At 44.0% G+C, this 20,521-nt stretch overlaps 1 protein-coding gene across 1 annotated transcript in view; it reads left to right on the top strand.

Annotated features, from left to right (window-relative positions):
* The window catches only part of PDLIM1 (PDZ and LIM domain 1), a 46,947-nt gene that overhangs the window by 4,460 nt on the left and 21,966 nt on the right, over positions 1–20,521 (top strand). The window contains exons 2-4 of the mRNA XM_055299928.1: positions 12,175–12,326; positions 14,545–14,629; positions 19,074–19,273. Of these exons, the coding sequence (XP_055155903.1) occupies positions 12,175–12,326; positions 14,545–14,629; positions 19,074–19,273 (437 nt within the window). The remainder of the gene's footprint in view (positions 1–12,174; positions 12,327–14,544; positions 14,630–19,073; positions 19,274–20,521) is intronic.

The following is a 20,521-nucleotide window of genomic DNA, read 5'->3' as shown; positions in this document are numbered from 1 at the left end:
CAGTTCTCTGTAAAGATAAAATAATAAACAAGCCCACTGGTTTTTACCCTTTGCATATGCGGGCTGATTCTTGTTAAAAAAATGTTCCAGCATATGGCATTGGTTGTGACTTCAACTATAAGTTGATTAAGAAAATGTATTATGAATTCAGGAATGTTTTCAGATGGATTTACCTTACGTTACTCATCTATGAATATCCGTGTTAAGATGACTCTTGTATTATGGGTACCTGGGTGGCTCAGTCGGTTAAGTGTCTGCTTAGGCTCAGGTCATGATCCCAGGGTCCTGGGATTGAGTCCTGCATTGAGCTCCTTGCTCAGTGGGAGTCTGCTTCTGACACTCCCCCTCCTAGTGCTCACTCTCTCTCTCTGTCAAATAAGCAAAATCTTAAAAAAAAAAAAATGATTCTCATGTTAATCACAAGAGTCTTGGTTTATACTTGATTGTGTGGGAAATATTTTTTGACCAGCTTGTGATAATGACCATAGTTAAAATGTATATAGGACTTTTTATATGCCAGGCACTGTTCTGTGTGCTCAGTATATTCCCTTAGTGATCTTTACACATATCTTATGAAGCAGATATAATTATTAAGATACACATTTTGCAGATGAGGAAACTGAAGGATGAAAGAGTTCAGTACTAGGCCTGCTTCATACAGTAGTAAGAGATGGAGCTGGAATTGGCTGACTGGTCTGGCTTCAAAACCCATGGCTTTAATCTCTATTTCATAATAACCATTTTTTAATTAATTAATTAATTAATTAATTAATTAAGATTTTACTCATTTATTCATGAGAGACAGAGGCCAAGACACAGGGGGAGAAGCAGGTTCCTCACAGGGAGCCTGATGCGGGACTCGATCACAGACTCCGGGATCATGCCCTGAGCCAAAGGCAGATGGTTAACCGCTGAGCCACCCAGGTTATCCCCGTAATAACCATTTTAATAGCGGCTAACATTTCTTGAATGCTCTCCCTGTGCTCTGTGTGCACTCGCATTGTCTTCTGTGCTCCTCACAACCCATGACACAGATACACAGGGCAATCAGTAAATTGACAAGCTGGGATTTGAAGTGAGACAGACTGGATCCCAGGCCAGCTTTAACCACTATATTCTGCCTCTTGACAACCCATAACTGTGGGTATTTCATTGGTGATATCTTGGCACACAGCTCTGCTCCAAGAAGTGCTAATGATGGTGCAGGTATAATATGAGAGGTAGAGAGGACCCTCTTGGGCTCCTCACCCCAGAGCCTGCTGTACCCATGAGGGTTAGCTGTGGTGGCCTTCCACCTGCTTTGTGGCCTCAGCCCTGGGGCTCCTGGGGCTCAGAGCATCTCAGAGAGTACCTCTGCTCCCCAATCCCCTGAAAAGCCAGAAGCCATTGCCTCACCTGCGAGAATTGACAGTCCAGCTGTGGGATTCCATGCCCACGTGGACAGTGGAGAACAGAAGTGCAGAGGATTGGAAGGATTAGAGAGAAGGCTGCCAGGGTGGGTAAGAGGGGATTTGGGGACAATTTTTGTGTCAAATGAAGATGACTAGGGATAGACAGATCCAGCCTGCCCAGCCAGTGGGCCTGGAAAGTTTTAGCCAAGCCAAAGTCAGGATGAAATATACCATGAACGCCTAAGGGAAAAGAAGGTAATTTCTGTATGGCACTTAGCACCCTGTGTGATTGTTGATATTGTTGTTAGCCTTATCGTGGGTGAGCTGGAACACTCCTCTGTACTGAGGCCTGCAGTGTACTTTCATGGATATAGTACACCGCCTTCTTGGTAAATGCGATAAACATTAAAAATGATTTCCTGAAGATCTCTAGTCTTGAAGGAGCCCGCGTACTTGACCATGGACTCAGGATCTTAGGGATATAACTGCTCATATACCACATGAGATGATAAAGACATAGATATGACGTATAGAAGATAAAGATGTCTAAAAGGTAATCAGATGGATCAAATTCAGATGGTGCTACAATGATTTATATCCATTTCTTTTTAAAACAAATTATAAAAGATACTGATGCTTCTAAAGCTGAACATACCCATGCCCTAGAACCAACAATTCTGCTAAATACTCCATAGAAATGTGTCCACATGGGCACCAAAAGACATGGCAAGAATTTCCAAAGCAGCACTATTCACAGTAGCCCCAAACTCAAATAATTTCAGTGTCTAACAACAGTAGAAGGGAAAAATAAATGGTAGTATAGTTATAGGATGTAAGACACCAACAGCAATTGCAGGAATTGCAACCATGCACAATGTCATGAATGAGACTGTGTTGAAACACTGTGTTGAAAGAGGTCAAACATAAAAGGGTACATATTATGTGATTCCACTTGCATAAAATGAAACTGGCAAAATTAACCCAAGTGTTAGAAGTCAGGGTCAGAGGTTAGTGAAGGGAAGAAAGCAGGAGGGGGCTTTGGAAGTTCAGTTTTTTTTTGCTTTTTTTTTTTTTTAAGATTTTATGTATTTATTCATGAGAGACACACAGAGACAGAGACACAGGGAGAGGGAGAAGCAGGTTCCTGTGGGGAGCCTGATGTAGGACTTGATCCCAGGACCCTGAGGTCATGACCTGAGCTGAAGACAGACACCCAACTGACTGAACCACCCAGGCACCCCTGTTTTGTACTTTCTGCCTTATTTTTACTGAAGCAAATCAAGAGTTAAAGACATCTTGATGTCTTGGAGAAATGCAATCTCAGAATCAGCCTGCTCTGGGTTCAGATACTGTCTTGTCCATTTCTTAGCTCTGTGTTAGCACCCTCACTTGTAGGGTGGGGATAATAGTACTTGTCTTCAAAGGCTGTGGTGAGGATTAAGATGACGTATACGGAGAGCCTAGTGCTGTGGCTAACATCTAGAAGGCATCAGGATGCAGTGGTATTATTAAAAAAAACACCAGTGGTGATCTGTGCATTGAGTGCTTATTACATGCCAGACACGGTTCTAAATTCTTGACACCTATGATGTCACTTAATCCTCCCAACAACCTAATGAGGTTGATGCTAATTATGAATTTCATTTGATAAATGAAGAAACTGAAGTATAGAGAGCAACTTGCCCAAGGTTATGTGTTTGGTCAATGGTTGGGCTTTGGGTTATGGGTGCTAATTATTGGAGCAATTTAAAAACACGGGGTGGGGCACCTGGCTGACTTAGTTGGGAGAGCATGTGACTCTTGATCCCAGGGTTGTGAGTTTGAGCCCTATGTTGGGTATAGAGATTACTTAAAAATCTTAATAAATAAATAACACGTGGGTTCATAAGGGCTTGTTTTAGAGATTTGGTGATTTCTTGACAAATTAGGGTGTTCTATTTTTTTATTTTTTATTTTATTTTTTATTTTTTTAAATTTTTTTAATTTTTATTTATTTATGATAGTCACAGAGAGAGAAAGAGAGAGAGGCAGAGACATAGGCAGAGAGAGAAGCAGGCTCCATGCACCGGGAGCCCGATGTGGGATTCGATCCCGGGTCTCCAGGATCGCGCCCTGGGCCAAAGGCAGGCGCCAAACCACTGCGCCACCCAGGGATCCCTGTTCTATTTTTTTAAAGTCATTTTTAATTACATTCCTACCTAAGAAATGATGTTTGGTCTTTCAGACTAGGACAGCAGTCACTCTGAACTGCCACCATTCCTTAGTGTGAGTAGCTTCCTTTTACAGTGAGCTTCAGCAGGACTAAGGCACAGCTCATCTACAGGCACCTGATCCCTACCCTGTTACCTCTTTTTTTTTTGTTGTTAATTAAATGGTTATAGAGTAACCAAGACTGTTTTGAAACATTCTTGGGGATTTTCAGGAGAATTTGTATAAATTTATACAGCTTCTGTGGCTATAATGTAGCTTCAAAGTCTGTGCCATAGCCTGGGCCCACAAACAAATTGAGCCAGAAGTCTGACTCAGGAGAGTTCAAATTCCATATCTAAATGGCATACTGCAGGGTTGGGTGCTATGCTGTTGGCCAGCTCAGAATCTTTTAAATTTCTAAAAGAAATTTAGAAATTTATCTTCCACTTTGATACAGCCATTAAATCAATGGAGGTTGACCCTAAAGACACATGGCACTGAGACTGAATTTGAATTCCAACTTCCCTTATACCAGTCTTGTTTTATATAATGGTGTACTGTAGCAGTATTTATACTATTGCACCTAAGAGGAATTTAGGGTGATTTACAACACGTATTTACAATATTTCAACACAAAAACACACATAATAATATTTTTTAAAGATTGGAACATAATAAAGGAAAGAAATGCTCCAGGACCTTTAAATCAGGTGGTTTCTGTAATTGCATGTTGAGCTGTTAGGTTCTAACCAAGGCAAAATAGCAACCATGTTGAGTGATTCAACATCTGGGATGAAATTGCTTTTACGCTTTGCAGTTTCTTTTTTTTTTTTAAGATTTTATTTATTTATTCATGAGAGACACAGAGAGAGAGGCAGAGACACAGGCAGAGGGAGAAGCAGGCTCCATGCAGGGACCCTGACGTGGGACTCGATCTAGGGTCTCTAGGATCACGCCCTGGACTGAAGGCAGAGCTAAACCACTGAACCACTGGGGCTGCCCTACTTTGCAGTTTCTGTATCACCTTCAAGGATATTGATCATGTATATACACATGTGCATATATATATATACACACACACGTATATGTATGGGGCCATATACATACAACATATATATGTATATATAGAGGTTATATACACATAATATACATATATATTCATATATATATATATATATATGTTGGCCCCTATCATATTGTTCACACACACACACACACACATATATATACTTTAAAAAAATTTTTTTTATTTATTATTTATGATAGTCACAGAGAGAGAGAGAGAGGCAGAGACACAGGCAGAGGGAGAAGCAGGCTCCATGCACCGGGAGCCCGACGTGGGATTCGATCCCGGGTCTCCAGGATCGCGCCCTGGGCCAAAGGCAGGCGCCAAACCGCTGCGCCACCCAGGGATCCCCTATATACTTTTTTTTACTCTATTTTAGTAAGATACAGAAATACTATTCTAATGTTTCTTTCAAGGGCCTTCTACATCACTTAATAGGAGTGTAAGTCCTTGAGGTTGTTTCTGGAGGAGCTAAGATTTTAGAATCTAAGTATTTTTATCTTACAACTTCATTCAGGGAGAGAGCTTCAGGGTAGTCACCATCCTTCTGAATGTTTCCAAACCTGGAGAGCTTCAGCATTTTCTGGGAAGCTTTACAAAATAGATAGGTTCCTGGCATCTGTGTAGAACCTCTTCAGCAGATTTGAGGTGGGATGCAGAGATCTATTTATATTTTTAAAAACTCCAGGGGATCTGATGACTGACCCGCTTGGGAACAGTTGCTTCATCCTTGCAAATATCAGAGTTCTCCTGAATTACTGGTGAGTTGGGTCCGTTTCTAGCTTGAAGTGTAGATGCCAATTCCAAGGGGCAAGGTTAACAGTGTCCTGTGAACATTCAGGAAATGGCCCTATATTCCTGTCCACGGGTAAAAACCTGAATAGAGATAATTTTTCCCTTAGGGAAAAAAGGCTCTGCACAAAACTGTTTAAACTATTTGACAAATAGTTGGCTAAAATCCCCTCTCTGTCAAAAGGGCCTATAATTCAGTTTATCATCCAGACTGGAAGACTGGTAAAAGTGAAATGAGGTGCCTTTCATAATGAAGCTGGGAAAATAGGTTAGTGTCCTGGGCGTACCAGGATATCTCATGGTCCTAGTTATAAAACATTTCTCCATTTAATTTTGCTTTACATAATTTTAAAACTAAGCCAGTGGTCACAGGGACATTTGCATGAAGGGGTCAGAAAGCAATACAAATGAGTTTTGGCTGGAGGGTGAGGTCATAAGAAAATTAAATTAATAGCTGCAGGAGTGGTTAGTGGTTTCTGTAATTGCACACTACATCCAGCTGTGAATTTTCTGATGATCAATGGCAACTGGTACAACATTCCCGTTCCCGTAGTGTGGGGGAAGTACAATGTGGTGGGGACTGTGCTAAATGAAGAGCCTATGTCTTATCTAAGAGGGCAGAGGCTCCTCAGCCTGTGCTGATTATTTGGGTGCAGAATTGCCTAATTTTTCACAAGAAGCTGAGAACGTAGGGGTTTCAGTGAAATTTACCAATATGTAAATATTGGCAAGTTTTCCATTGTTTGTCAAAGTACAATCTTGCAGAGTCCTTACAGCCTCATCCCCTTCTCTCCCTTTACTTCCTGTGTTTTATCCACACAGGGCACACTATTCCCCACATCCTCTAGTGCCTTTACACGGTTTTAAGCAACACCTTCTCTTGGGAGTCTTCCCTGATTCTATCTTTAGGCTCCCACAGCCTCTTGCTTTTGTCATCACAACACTTACCAGCCAGACAGTCAATGCCTGTCTCCCCCAGGAGATTGTGCACACCTTGATGGTAGGCACCGTCCTTTTCAGGCCTTTGTTTCAGTGCCTTGTGTGGTTCCCAGAATCTATAAACAGTAGCTTGTGTTTCTAGAGCTTGACATTGTACTCTGCCTGAATCATTTCATGTAATCCTCCTAACAGCCTTCCGAAGCCAGGACTATTATCACTCCTGTTTCCTAGATGAGAAGAGGTGAAACATCCTGCCCAGGGACACTTAGCTCACAACTGGTAGAGACAGGACTCGAACGCTGGCCGTCTGTCTCCAGAAGCCACATCTTTTTTTTATAATTTTTAAAAAATTTTATTTATTCATAAGAGACACCGAGAGAGAGAGAGAGGCAGAGACACAGGCAGAGGGAGAAGCAGGCTCCATGCAGGAAGCCCGACATGGGACTCCATCCCGGGTCTCCAGGATCAAACCCCGGGCTGCAGGCGGCGCTAAACTGCTGAGCCGCCCGGGCTGCCCCAGAAGCCACATCTTAATCAACAAGCTACATTCTCTTTCAGAATGTACTTAAGGAATGGCTGGTGAATGAAATAACAAGAAAGAGAAAATGAGGAAGAACAAGAAAGAACAGAAGAGGGATAAAATAGAAACCTGCCATTATCACAGAAAAGCAAGAGTATCAGTTCACTTACGGCCAGAGGGTATGCAGTACATTCAGTTCTGCAGTACAGGGTGGTTGTCCAGGTTGGCCACTGAGCAAAGTGTCTGCCTTGGGGGCCTGGAAGGGTGAGAGAGACCTGAGTCAATTCTGCAGAAAATAGCAGGTTGTTCGTTAGTGGAAATTGTCATGCCTAAACCCATTTTTTCTCACGCAGCAAGAGTTATGTTGTATGGTCTCTGGGGAATAGAGCCAAACGAGAGAGTTTTCAAGGATGTTCATTGAGCTAATGGATCTGTTTCTTTGGAGGGACATCCAGAACTGAAGCTGGCTCCATTATGAGCTGGTTCTAATGGCACTTGACGGTCGGGAGGAAATTAAGCCAGACAGTGTGGGATCCTGGGTTAAGTGGATGGAGCCCCCCAGCTGTGTAGCCTCATGCAGAGGGCTTTAACCTCTGCTGCTTCACTGCCTCATCTGTAATGATACAGGTACTTGCCAGCACCGCGTGAGGAGTGGTAAGTGAAGCCTCGCCTTTAAATACTTAAACTGTGCCTGGCACGTAAGAAGCACTTTGTAACTGACAGCCGTGATTATGATTGATTATGATTATAACAGTTATATGTCATGAGGCTCAGAGCCCACTGTTCAGGATAGGTACTAACCAGTGTTGGAGAACCAGGGCTCTTCTCTTTCTTAGAGACCCTTCCAGGGTTGTGTTCTGATTTGGGTTTTTTTGATAGGGTGGGGTTACTGGGCCCTGCCCTGTAGAGAGCAGTTGAGATGATTGTCCTGCTATGGGGAGACACCTAGCCAGCGGCAGGGGGTTGTGACGCCAGTTCCTCCAGTGGAAGGCCACAGCAGAGGAGACAGAGGTGTGGCTTTAAATTTGGATTTCTCTTTGGCTCTGTCAGTTAGGTTGGGAGCATCTGCTTGGTAAACAGAAAGGGAAAGGGATTTGGAATGAGGGCATGTGGTTTCAAGTTCAGGCTCAAGTCTTTAGCTGTGAGCACTTGGACCAGTCACAGCTTCTCTGAATCTGTTTCCTTATCTGTGAAGTTATCTTATATGTTGGTGGTAAGGTCATCAAAATGAGATTGTATGGAAAAGGGCTTTAGAATTGTTTAAATTCATTTTTTCCCCCAATAGTAGATGGCTCAGAGAATGTGAACTTCATCTGTTTCTGTGTCATTCCATTTGAGTCCCAGCTGATGATATCGTCTTGTAACTTTCTGAGACTAACTTTGACTTCCCATCCTTTTGTCAAGAAAGAAAGAAAGAAAGAAAGAAAGAAAGAAAGAAAGAAAGAAAGAAAGAAAGAAAGAAAGAAAGAAAGAAAGAAAGAAAGAAAAGAAAAGAAAAGAAGGAAGGAAGGAAGAAAGAAAAGAGAAAAGAAAAGAAAAGAAAAGAAAAGAAAAGAAAAAGAAAGAAAAAATCAGACTAAAAAATGGGATGGCCAGGCCTCAGTTACTCCAGCTTGGGACTCCAGCTTGGGACTCTTAAGGCTGGTTCTAGCTTGTCTAGGACATGTCAGGATGATGTACTTAACAGAATTGCATCTCACACAAGACAGTTTGAATCAGTGCTGGAAATTTCAGAGTTCTTAGCAGCTGAGCATATGAAAGGAAAAGAAACTTCTATTTTTATTTTCTCAAGCTTTTCCCTCCCCCACTACCCTTGTCTCATCATTTTAGTTTTGTGGGTGGTCACCTTCCAGGATAGTGATGTTGAGGGAAATGATTATTTGATTCCTTTTGAAATAGTCATTCCTGAAAGAGTATAATGAAGCAGCATGATAATATATTTAACAAACACTAGATATTTTAGATTCAGTCATTCATTGGACAAATATTTATTGAGCATCTACTATGGATAACACAGTGCAAAGGGCAAAGTCCTGCCCTCCCACACCTTACTGTTTAGTAAATGGGCCCTGAGACATTAAATAAACCCACAAAATAGATTTATAAACATAATGTGACAAGTGTCATGAGGAAGAACAGTGTGTTAAAAGGAAGGCGAGGATCTACCTTGGAGGTCAGGAAAGGCCTGAGAATGGTCATTTATGTGTGACCTGGAGGAAGAGTCAAGGTTAATGAGGCAGAGGTTACAGTAAGTGTGAAGACCCTGCAGTGGGAAAGAACTAAGGAGGGCTATAGCTAGAGCTTTGTTGGAGGATGGGGAGGATGGTGGCATGAGGAGGGTGAGGAGGGAAGCATGGTCTTTATGGGCTTGTTAGTGATTTTGTATTTTATCCTAAGGGGACTTTTTAATGCTATTAGATTTCATACTAATCGATTTCACACTATTAGATTTCATGATAGATGGATTCCATCAGGCTGCTGTCTCCGGAGACAGAATTTGCCAACAGAATTATTAAAGTCCCAGAGTAATTCTTCAAGGTCTTTTTAAATTTTTATTTATTTATATTTTATTTTTTAAGTAAAGCTCTACGCCCAACATGGGGCTTGAACTCATGACCTTGAGATCAGGGCTTGCATGCTCTACCAACTGAGCCAGCCAGGTGCCCTATCTAGGACCATTTTTAAAACAAGAGAGTATATATGGTTCTTGAGAAAAAAAAGTGAAATATACATGAAGTCACACCAGATCAGTCTTCTCAGGGAGAGGGCAGAAAATGAATTTGTTTTCAGGTTCATCCAGGGACCGACTCTGCCATATGGACTTGGGGAGAGCAGCCTGCCCTTGCCTAGATAGAAGAGCTTTTCCCCGTGGCTGGATGAGAAGAATGTCTGAACCTTGGATCAAGGGCTCTTGCTTTTTGTTTATATATTGTGTATTTTAAAGATTTTATTTTTTATTTTCTTTTTAAGATTTTATTTGAGGGAAAGAGAGCACAGGAGAGGGAAGGGGCAGAGGGGGAGGGAGAAGCAGACTCCCTGCTGAACATGGAGCCAGACACAAGGCTGGATCCCACGACCCTGGGATCATGACCTGAGCAGAAGGCAGACGCTTAACCAACTGAGCCACCCCAGCGCCTCTTTAAAGATTTCATTTTTAAGTAATCTCTACACCCAATGTGGGGCTTGAACTCACAGCCCTGAGATTAAGAGTCACATGTTCCACCAGCTGAGCCAGCCAGGCACCCCAAGGGCTTTTTGCAAAGACAGATCTCTGGTAAACAGATGATGGGAAAGCCAGAAAGGGAGGTTAGGAGGTCAAGATCTCTGCTCTGGCTTCCACATCCTGCTACATTCCAGAAGAATTTTGCCTGATAAAGTCATAGCATATGTGAACCAGAAGAGACCCCCAAGTATCAAGCCATCCACCCTTTACTTTATGGGGTCAAGGAGCTGGTGGTGGGGGAAGGGGCCGATGGACCATGACAGCAGCATCACAGCAGCTACCTCAGAAGGGGCCAGTCCCTGGAGATACCACAGCACAAAGGGCAGACAAATTTTCAGATTCACAAGGGCTGATTAGAAACCATGACTGCTGAAAACTGCATCAGATATGGAGGCCTAGGGTGTAAACCTTGTGTTCTAGTTTGGTGCCTCAGGGGGCTTCTTACTCATGGTTCAGCCTTGTGGAGACACTCAGGTGTTCACAAGATCTTCCACAGTTGACTCCAAAGTGGAGGTGGGGGTGGGGTGGGGATAGGCGTTGGGTGGGGATGTGGGGGTGTAGGGGCGGGGACTAGGACCCTGTGAGTGCTGGGGATCTGTCTGTGTGTGTTGCCACCATTCTGCACCTGGAGTTCTTGCAGTCCCATCAAGGCAGGTCTTTTTTTTTTTTAATTTTTTTTTTTTTTTTTTTTTAGATCTTATTTATTCATGAGAGACCGAGAGAGAGGCAGAGACATAGGCAGAGGGAGAAGCAGGCTCCCCATGAGGAGCCCTATGCAAGACTCGTTCCCAGGACCCCAGGATCATGCCCTGAGCTAAAGGCACAGATGCTCAACCCCTGAGCCACCCAGGCATCCCAAGAAAGGTCTTTTAATATCAAAGTCATGGACCAATACTGGGACAATAGTAATATTTTTAGTATACCTTGGTTTAGAAAATACCTAGTAGCAAAATATTGCTCTGTGGTTAGTACTACTGCAGAATGAGTTTGTGCCTCATTCATTACAATATCCTCTGTAATTCACTTGAAAACTAGCTGCACATCTGTGTGTGAAGCATATTTATTCCATCCATGTGTCCTGCTCAGCTGGCAGATGGATTTGATGGCCCACTATTGTAATGGACTGGCTTTCCCCAAGCATTGGTAGCCCATAAATTTGGAATGGCTAGTTTGGAAGATTTGGCCTGCAGAAAACCAGCCACCTATAGGGGATGATCCTAGTCATAATCAACTTCTTGGGTGAGAGGAAATGGACCAGTAAGCCATATTACCACCTTTTAAAATATTCTTTATCGCTTTTTTTTTTTAAGGAGGCTGCAGGCCCAGTGTGGAGGTCAACATGGGGCTTAAACTCGTGACCCTGAGATCAAGAGTCAAAGGCTCAACTAAGTGAGCCACCCAGGCATCCTTCTGTTCCTTTTTTTAATTACAAGAGTAATCCAAGATTATTATAAAAAACAAAAACATTACAGAAATATATAACTGTGAACAGTTTGCAGTGTTCCAATTTTTTCTGTGCATAAATAATGTATTAAGATTTTTCGAGAAATAGGCTGTTGCTGTACATAATGTTCTCTACATGTATGTGTGTCTTTAATGTACTTGGTCACTTATTTTAAGGAAGCAGTGAAGTTCATCCAGAAGAACTTTGGGTCTGGCTTCAGGGTTGGGTTCTGGCTCTGTAAATACACTAGTTGGATGGCTAGTAATACAGTGATATACTAGTTGGATGATCACAGATCATCACAGTACATCACAGTACATCACAGATTTTTCTGAGCCTCAGTGTCCTAGTCTCTAATGTATGTGTCCTTTCTTAGAAGGTTGTCCTGAGGATCTGATGACAGGATATATAGACAGGGTATATGGGGCTCTGTGACCCATAACGTATGATGTGGATGTAAAGGGTTGTTATTATTGAAACGTATGATTTCAGCCCTCTTGTTTTTCAAATGCTCTGATCCACATGAGCGAATACTTCACCCAGTAGTGACTTCCTCAGTGGTTTCCTTGGTGGCAAAGAGGCACTAACCTGCTCTTTTGTTTTTTCCAGGTCACTCCCGGAAGCAAGGCTGCGGCAGCTAACTTATGCATCGGAGATGTAATCACAGCCATCGATGGGGAAAATACCAGTGGTATGACACACCTGGAAGCTCAGAACAAAATCAAGGGCTGCACGGACAACATGACCCTAACAGTCACCAGGTGAGGCCCATGGAAGCGCTCAGCCACCCGCTGGAGGCTGTGTATGGGCAAGGTTGCCACCCCCAGTCCAGTGCCATGTGTGCCGCGGACAGGCTGGCAGGTCTGTAGGAGTGGAATTTTCTCAGGTTGCTCATTTTCCTCTCAGTGCTGCCTCTAGTTGGACCAAGAGTGGGTGTCGTTCTCTAGGAGCTCTGCATTTTCACTTGCTTCAACACAACCAGCCAAAGCTTTGGGGAAGTAAAATCAGTTAAGTATTGTTAGGTGAGGGACGTGTGGGTGGCTCAGCAGTTGAGTGTCTGCCTTTGGCGTAGGACGTGATCCCGGGATCCTGGGATCGAGTCTTGTATCGGGCTCCTTGCAAGGAACCTGCTTCTCCCTCTGCCTATGTCTTTGCCTCTCTCTCTGTGTCTTTCATGAATAAATGAATAAAATCTTTTAAAAAAAGTATTAGCTTAAATAAATGAAAATTTCTTCCTGGAAACCATTGGGAATCTCCTGAGGGGGCTGCTTATGCCACCCCACACCAAGCAGGGGGTACCATGCCAAGAGGTTATAGTCGCAGAGAAAGATGTCAGCAGCAGCTTACACAAAATGCTGCCTATGAGCTTCTGTGTGCTACAGAGAGGGAGAGTTGGATGTTCTCAGGGGGTTGCCATGTGAGGAGAGGGCCCTGGGAATTGTGACGGGGTGAGGTCTTGGGAGGGGTCCTACACGGGCATGATTTCAGGAGAGCTTCGGTTTAACCCTTACTGGGCTCCCTCTTTCCTGTTGAATCAAGTCCATACTCTTCATTCTGATCTTCTGTTAACCTGCTGTTTGGTTGTAGGTTTTTAAAAAAGACTTTATTTATTTATTTAAGAGAAAGCCTGAGCAGGAGGAAGGGCAGAGAGAGAAGCAGACTCTCTGCTAAGGGGGAACCCAATGTGAGGTTTGATCCTAGGCCCCTGGGATCATGACCTGACGCGAAGGCAGATGCTCATCCAACTGAGCCATCTAGAAGCACTGTTAACCTGCTGCTTAATGGCATTAACCTTAGCTTCTACTGTTTGTTTTTTTTTTAATGATTTATTTTTATTTATTTATGATAGAAATAGAGAAAAAGAGGCAGAGACACAGGCAGAGGGAAAATCAGGCTCCATGCCGGGAACCCGACACTGGACTCAATCCTGGGACCCCAGGATCGTGCCCTGGGCCCAAAGGCAGGCGCGATACCGTTGAGCCACCCAGGGATCCCTGCTTCTACTGTTCTTCATTGTGAACATTTGCTCAGGTTATCTATGAAATAGGTTTTATCACTTTTTCTACCTTGTGCCACAGGACTGACAGGGAGACCAAATGTAGGGGAGGAGGTCAGGATATTTTGTATACTTCAGGGCCCTGGTCCCATAGAAGGTGCACCTTTTTTTTTTTTTTATAAGTAGGCTCTACACCCAACATGGGACTTGAACTCATGACCCTGAGATCAAGAGTCACGTGCTCTACCTACTGAGCCAGCCAGTTGCCTTGCACCATTTTTTTCCTGTCCCCTCAAAAGCACATTTGTCCCTCATTCTCATCTCCCTTTCTACCTCAGTCCAAATGCTTTCCAAGACATTCATTCATTCATTCTTTTTTTTTTTTCATTTGCTAGTGAATTCAACAGGTGTATCTTGTATCGGTCCAGCACCGTGCTTGGCACTCTGACCATACAGGATAGACATAAACGTTCTTTTTCTCAGAGAGGAAAGAACTACACTACTGAAAGCCGGGACCAGACTAAGGTTGTTGCTGTGTGATCAGTACAAAAAACCCTTTCCCGCTCAAGATGGGAGGCATTGCTTTTATTTGGGCCAGTGTGGTGACCTGTTATTCACAGATAAGTTGGTTGTGTGGTATGGCTCAAGAACCCTGGGAGAGGTAGAGGAGAAGCTCGTTTCGTCCTGATAGAGGTGGGACGGCATGAGGCTGCCCAGGAGCAAGGCGGAGGGTAGTAAGAGCAGGTGAGGCTGGGAGAGGTCGGAGCCACAGGGAAAGTCCTTGGGGGCTGGTGCGGGCAGCCGTCAGACGAGATGTCATCAGGTTGGTGCTTTGGAAAGACCTGCTGGGGGCGCGTGGAGGAGGGAGGGAGGGCGGCCGAGTGCTGGTTTGGAGGCGGGGTCAGGCAAGAGGGCACATTTTCTTGACTTCAGGATATGTTATTTAACATGGATGAAACAACCACGTTGTCAATCTGTCACAGATCTGAACAAAAAATCTGGTCTCCCCTGGTGACAGAGGAAGGGAAACGTCATCCGTACAAGATGAATTTGGCCTCGGAACCCCAAGTAAGTACTCGATCGCCCGCCAGCCTGCCGTCTCCCCTTTGACACGGCTTAGCGCGCTCCCACTTCTCCTGCCCTGAAGGCCTGGGCGAGGCTGAGGCCCGGAGAGCCCCCCCCCCCCCCCCCCCCCCCCCCCCCCCCCCCCCGCTGACGCCGCAGGGACCTGGCTCTGGTTCCCTTCTTCCCGTAAGGAGCGGGAGGATGGCGCTGGAAAGCCCCAGGGCAGTGACGCCTGAGTGTAGGAAGTGATACAGGAAGTGGGCCGAAGCCTTCCTGCGCGGGACAGGGTGGCAGGACAGCAGTGAAATAAAGGAGCTGGCTCGGCTCCCGGTGGGTTTCAGATACATGCCCATCATACCAGGGAGAAGACCAGTGTGGGTCCTGAGGCCTGGAGCCGAGAGGCGAAACGTGGTCGTCACCCTGCCTCTCCTCCTCCCTGGGCCCCACTCTCTGGTTGTCGTGAGCCTGCCAGTGGAACTCTCTCCTCTTTGAGACCCTAAAATCACAAAATAAAGTGGCAGTTCAGACTGACACTGTGGTAGGCAGTCAGTGTACGGCTTGTCAGCCAGATAGAATTTCTGAGCAAAGTAGACTATCTGAAGATCCCGTATTTGTAAACAAATCTCAGTAGTTAGATCAAAAGTGATTTTATTTCTTTATTCCTTAATTGTATCTTCTAAATTCTCTACAACGAATGGGTATTCTTTTGAAATAAGGGGGAAAGAAACTTAAGAATGTTTAGAACATTTTTGCAAAATTCCTCATGCCTGACCTGTCTCCCTTTTACAAAGTTTGTGTCTTGGATACATGAATGAATTGTTAATGATAAGTTAATAAAGAGGAGAGCCTGGCTGACTCAGTCAGGTGGAGCACTTGACTCTTGATCTCAGGGCTATGAGTTCAAGCCCCATGTTGGATGTAGAGATTACTTAAAAACAAACAAACAAAAAGTTAAAGTTAATAAATTGATAATGGCTTTTAAAAACTACTCTTAGGGACATGTGGGTGGCTCAGAGGTTGAGTGTCTGCCTTTGGCTCAGGTTGTGATCCCGGGGTCCTGGGATTGAGTCCTGCATCAGGCTCCTCTCTCTATGTAATTACTCTATCTCATGAGTAAATACATAAAATCGTAAAAAAAACAAAATACAGAAACTACTCTTAGGGTGGTTTGTGATTGTTATACATTTAACCCCATTTGAAGATTTGAACTTTAACTTTTTTTTTTCTAAATTTGGGATATGACTTTTTATGGTGAGTCAAGATAAAATAAAAAGATAACACATAGCTAGCTATCCTTTATATATGACAGAAACTTCTATGAAAATGAACTCATGGGCAGCCCGAGTGGCTCAGCGGTTTAGCGCCGCCTTCCGCCCAGGGCCTGATCCTGGAGACCCAAGATCGAGTCCCATGTCAGGCTCCCTGCATGGGGCCTGCTTCTCCCTCTGCCTTCTCTCTGCCTTTCTTCTCTCTCTGTGTACCTCATGAATGAATAAACAAAATCTTAAAAAAAAAAAAATGAACTCATGAGAAAAAGAAAAGAAAATGAAATCATGGAGTGTATTGTGTGAATAAATTGAGTAGTTGTTTATAAGTCCAGTTTTCTCAAAGGTATCTGTTAAAATTTCTGAAATGTAGTTACACAGAATTTTTTTCAGTAATACATAAAAGTCATACTCAGGAAATCCTAAGAGTTATATTAAGGACCATTTTGCATCTGGCATTTCGAAACTGGCACAAACATGTTTTTCCGTATAGCTCTGTAAGGAAAGCTGATAGAATGGCACTCAGCCTATAAACCAGCAGTTGTACAAACTAATTTTATTTTTTTATTATTTTTTGAAAGTTTATTTATTTTATAATAAGGTCTACACCCAACATGGGGCTCAAACTCACAACCCCGAGATCAAGAGTCACACACTTTTCCAACTGAGCCAGCCAGGCACACCTCATGCAAACTGATTTTAAACATGTCACCATTAATTCCAATTTCCCAAGGAGTTCTTTCTTAGCTACTTCACTGAATTTACTATAAATGTTAAGTTTTAGTGTGTTATGTTCTCATACATTTTATAATACATAAGGAATTTTGTTTTAATTTGGTCTACCTAAAATCTTATCTTCGCTTAAATAAGGTAATACTTAATGTTTCAGTTAATACTTTTTATATGTCTTCTGCTTGAGTTTTCATCATAAACATATAATCTGGTCCCTGTATTAATATTTTGGAAGGTACTTCCCTTCTTTAAAAAAAAAAGAATTTAAAAAATTCTTTACAAATATTTTAGCATCTAACTTGAGTATATTTTTCTTTTGATTCCAGTAATTCTTCATTCCTGTGAAAAACTTCCCACTCTCCTTTTTCCAAAACCTTCCACTTCCAGTCATTCTAAAATAAAGGAATGAGTAAGAGCAGAGTTCATCTATAATTAAAAGATCTGTTAGTTCATGTAATGCCAACCACCACCCCAGCTTATCTGAGGTCAGAGTAGTTACACACCTAGTTTATATTTCCTCATTATTGAGTTTCCTTGGAGACTGATAAATACAAAGCCCAAACAATTACATCATCCTTCCCAAAGGCCCTGAATTAACCGCCTGACTTCTGGACAGACCAGTATTCACACGGGGTTAGAGATATTCCTTTTATGTACAAAACAGATACATTCTCAGAAGATTCTCAATAAAGTGAAAACTCAGAATTTCCAACCGGAATAATTTTCTGTTGACGTCCGTTCTAATTGGAAAGGTGTTTCTAGGGAGGGAGAAGGGACCCAACACTGGTTGAATGTCTGCTACGTGCCAGTCACTGTGCTTGGTATGCTAGTATGTCACACCAAGTCCTTATGGACAAGGTTTTGTTTACTTCATTGTAAAGATGAGAAATGGGTTCAGAGAGCTAGAACTTGCCCAAAGCCAAACAGGAAGTGATGGGAAAATTGAGTGGAGACAGAAAAATAGGAATCTTCCTTGGTGCTCAGCATCCTGCTCTGAGGAACTGCTGCAGAGAGAGAGAATAGAACTGCGACTATGGCTGTGTCTGTGTGTCTATCCCACGCTGCCCTGACGTGCATGCACCAAAGTCCCGAAGCCACCACCAATCTACAAATCCACCGCTGATCTACAAATCCCCTGCTGTTGATGACTATTCCTCGGGGGTAGTCATTCCGTAAAATCCACTTAACCATGCTTTGATTACTGCTGAAGTTACTCTCCTAACTAATTAGACCTCCCCCTTTATGAAGGATCTATGTGTACTTTGCTTTTGTCCAAGGTGGACAAAGTGAACTCAGCCTTAATTTCTACATTAAAACCTCACTGTTTCCAACTGGTTAAAAAGGAAGCCTATCTGAATAGTGAAAAAGAGATTGCAATCAAAATATTTTCTTGCGGTCTTTTATTTTAAATCAGTACATGGTGAAGTAGGCCATTACTTTTCATCATACTGTTTTTAAGAAAGCACAAAAGACTTGAAGTTTTGGCAAAAAAGAGAGAGGGAAAAAAAAGGAAGAGCAACAGAAGACCAGACCCAACTTGGGGGCCAGTTGTTATGGGCCTCGGTGTTAAGAAAGAGACCAGGGTTCAGGAAAGTTCTGTATCGGGGAACACAGAAAACATGGTGCATGTCGAGTTTAATAGCTGCACCGTCCGTGTAGTCGGGTTGGTCCAGAATATTTGTGCGGAAAGCATCTTTCCAGTTGGATTGTCAGAAAAGCCATGATTTTTAAGAACAGGAATGTTAGTTTAAAAAGTGTGTAAGTGTTTGCAAAGAAGCTCTGGGATGTTGTAGTGGCAGGAATTACCCAGGGCTCCTGGCAGCCCGAGGAGGGGTGGAGGGCACCGGCTCACGTTCTGGAAGGGGCCGGGTGCAAGGAGCTCCTGGACGTGCCCCTCTAACCAGTAGCTCCAGCCTCTAGCTCCAGCCTCTGCCTGCCCAGCCGAGCCGTGGCCTTCTCCTGCAAGCAACTGCAGATCCTGAGCTCCTTTTACCCCTTCCTGCCAGAGCACCAAGCCACCTCTGTCATCTCAGCAGCTGCTTTGCCTGGTGGCCTCACAGGCTTCTTATCTTGCTTGTCTGACCCACTGGATCCTGGCTAATTTGTTTCCACATTTTATCGTTTCCTGCTCCACACTGACCCAAGCAACTGCCTGTTCTTCTCCTCCTTGTACTGTAATCCCTCTGGAATGTGCCCTGAAAGGGTGTATCAGCTCCAGCTTGAATCATGACAGCCCAAGGCACCTGGGGGTGTCGTGCCCAGGGGTGCCCAGCTGCAGATCAGGCCTGACTGGGCCCCAGGGAAAAAGGAGAAGCCGGAGCTGGTGTGCGACCCAGGGCCACTGTAGCTCATCAGAACACCTTTCTTTCTTTCTGCACTCAGCCTGCACTGTCCCTCGAGGGGTGTGCACCAAGTGCATCCTTGATTTCTCTTTTGATCTCTGCCGACAGGAGGTCCTGCACATAGGAAGCGCCCACAACCGGAGTGCCATGCCCTTTACCGCCTCACCGGCCTCCAGCTCTGCCCCCAGGGTCATCACAAACCAGTACAACAACCCAGCTGGCCTCTATTCCTCTGAAAACATATCCAACTTCAACAACGCCTTGGAGTCAAAGACAGCAGCCAGTGGGCAGGAGACAAATGGCAGAGCGTAAGTAGGCCCCTGAAATCCCCCACAGACCAGTCCTGGAAAAAGCTGTTCGCAGCAGGACCAGGTTTGTCCAGACAGAGAGAGGTTGAGCCTCTAGTCCAGAGGGGAAAAAAAAGTCTCCTTTAGTGCTGCTGTCTCTGCATTCATTTTCCTTATTTCTTTTATTTTTATTTTTTTTCATTTTCCTTATTTCTATAAAGGGGCAAATACCACTGCCTTGTAGGTCTGCTGTGAACGTAAGAAGTAACATGTGAAAACACCTAGTACTGTGCCTGGCATGAACTAATCAGTTATTCACTGAGACCTGTGTTGTTCTTTTCTGGATTTCTCTGGTCATTGCCATCTTCTCAGTGATCATATTCCTTCTTTGACAGCCCTACTGATTTCTTGAAAATTCGTTAGTATTTATAGTTTGGGGCTTCTGCTTGTGTTCACCACCTGATCTGAGCAAGGGACAAGTACTTCATGATGCAGTTTTTGTGAACGAGTGTTTGCTTTCTTCTCCAGAGTGGCCCAGTGGAAACAATAGAAGTTTGTGAGGATATAAATGTGTGTCAGTCGGAATGGGTTCTGATCTGGAGCAGAGGTGGGGTGGGGGGAGCTGCAGGTGGACAGGGTAGAGAGGTTTAAGGAAGTATCTTCCTCAGGGCTCGGGAGGCCTGTCCCCTCCTGTCACCAGCCATGTGGCCATAGTTGCCTCTAACTCTTTATCCGAAGTATCCTCTGGCTTCCCAGCAGAGAGGGCCCAGTGTCTGCTCCATCCCAGTCTCCACTCCATCCCAGTCTCTTTGGTTGGTTGTTTTTTGTTTGTTTGTTTGTTTGTTTTTATATTTTATTTATTCATGAGAGACACAGAGAGAGAGGCAAAGACATAGGCAGAGGTAGAAGCAGGCTCCTCGCGGGGAGCCGGATGTGGGACTCGGTCCTAGGTCCCCGGGATCACGCCCTGAGCCAAAGGGAGATGCTCAACCACTGAACCACCCAGGTGTCCTGGTTGGTTTGTTTTTTAAGTAGGCTCCACACCAAGCATGGAGTCCAGTGCGGGGCTTGAACCCACAACCCTGAGATCCAGACTTGAGCTGAGATGAAGAGTCGGGTACTTAACTGACTGAGCCACCCAGGCACCCCTTCCCAGACTCTTTGAAAATGAACCCAGGAATACTGGGGATACCACAGCCCATAGCATAGGATCTGGGCTTGAGGATGGAGAATAAATAGGAGGTGGGACCAGTTCTCTGTGAGTGAAAA

This window comes from Nyctereutes procyonoides, unplaced genomic scaffold, assembly GCF_905146905.1.
Source record: "Nyctereutes procyonoides isolate TBG_1078 unplaced genomic scaffold, NYPRO_anot_genome, whole genome shotgun sequence".
In the NCBI taxonomy this organism is placed as follows: Eukaryota; Metazoa; Chordata; class Mammalia; order Carnivora; family Canidae; genus Nyctereutes; species Nyctereutes procyonoides.
This window is presented reverse-complemented; position numbering and strand designations above follow the sequence as displayed.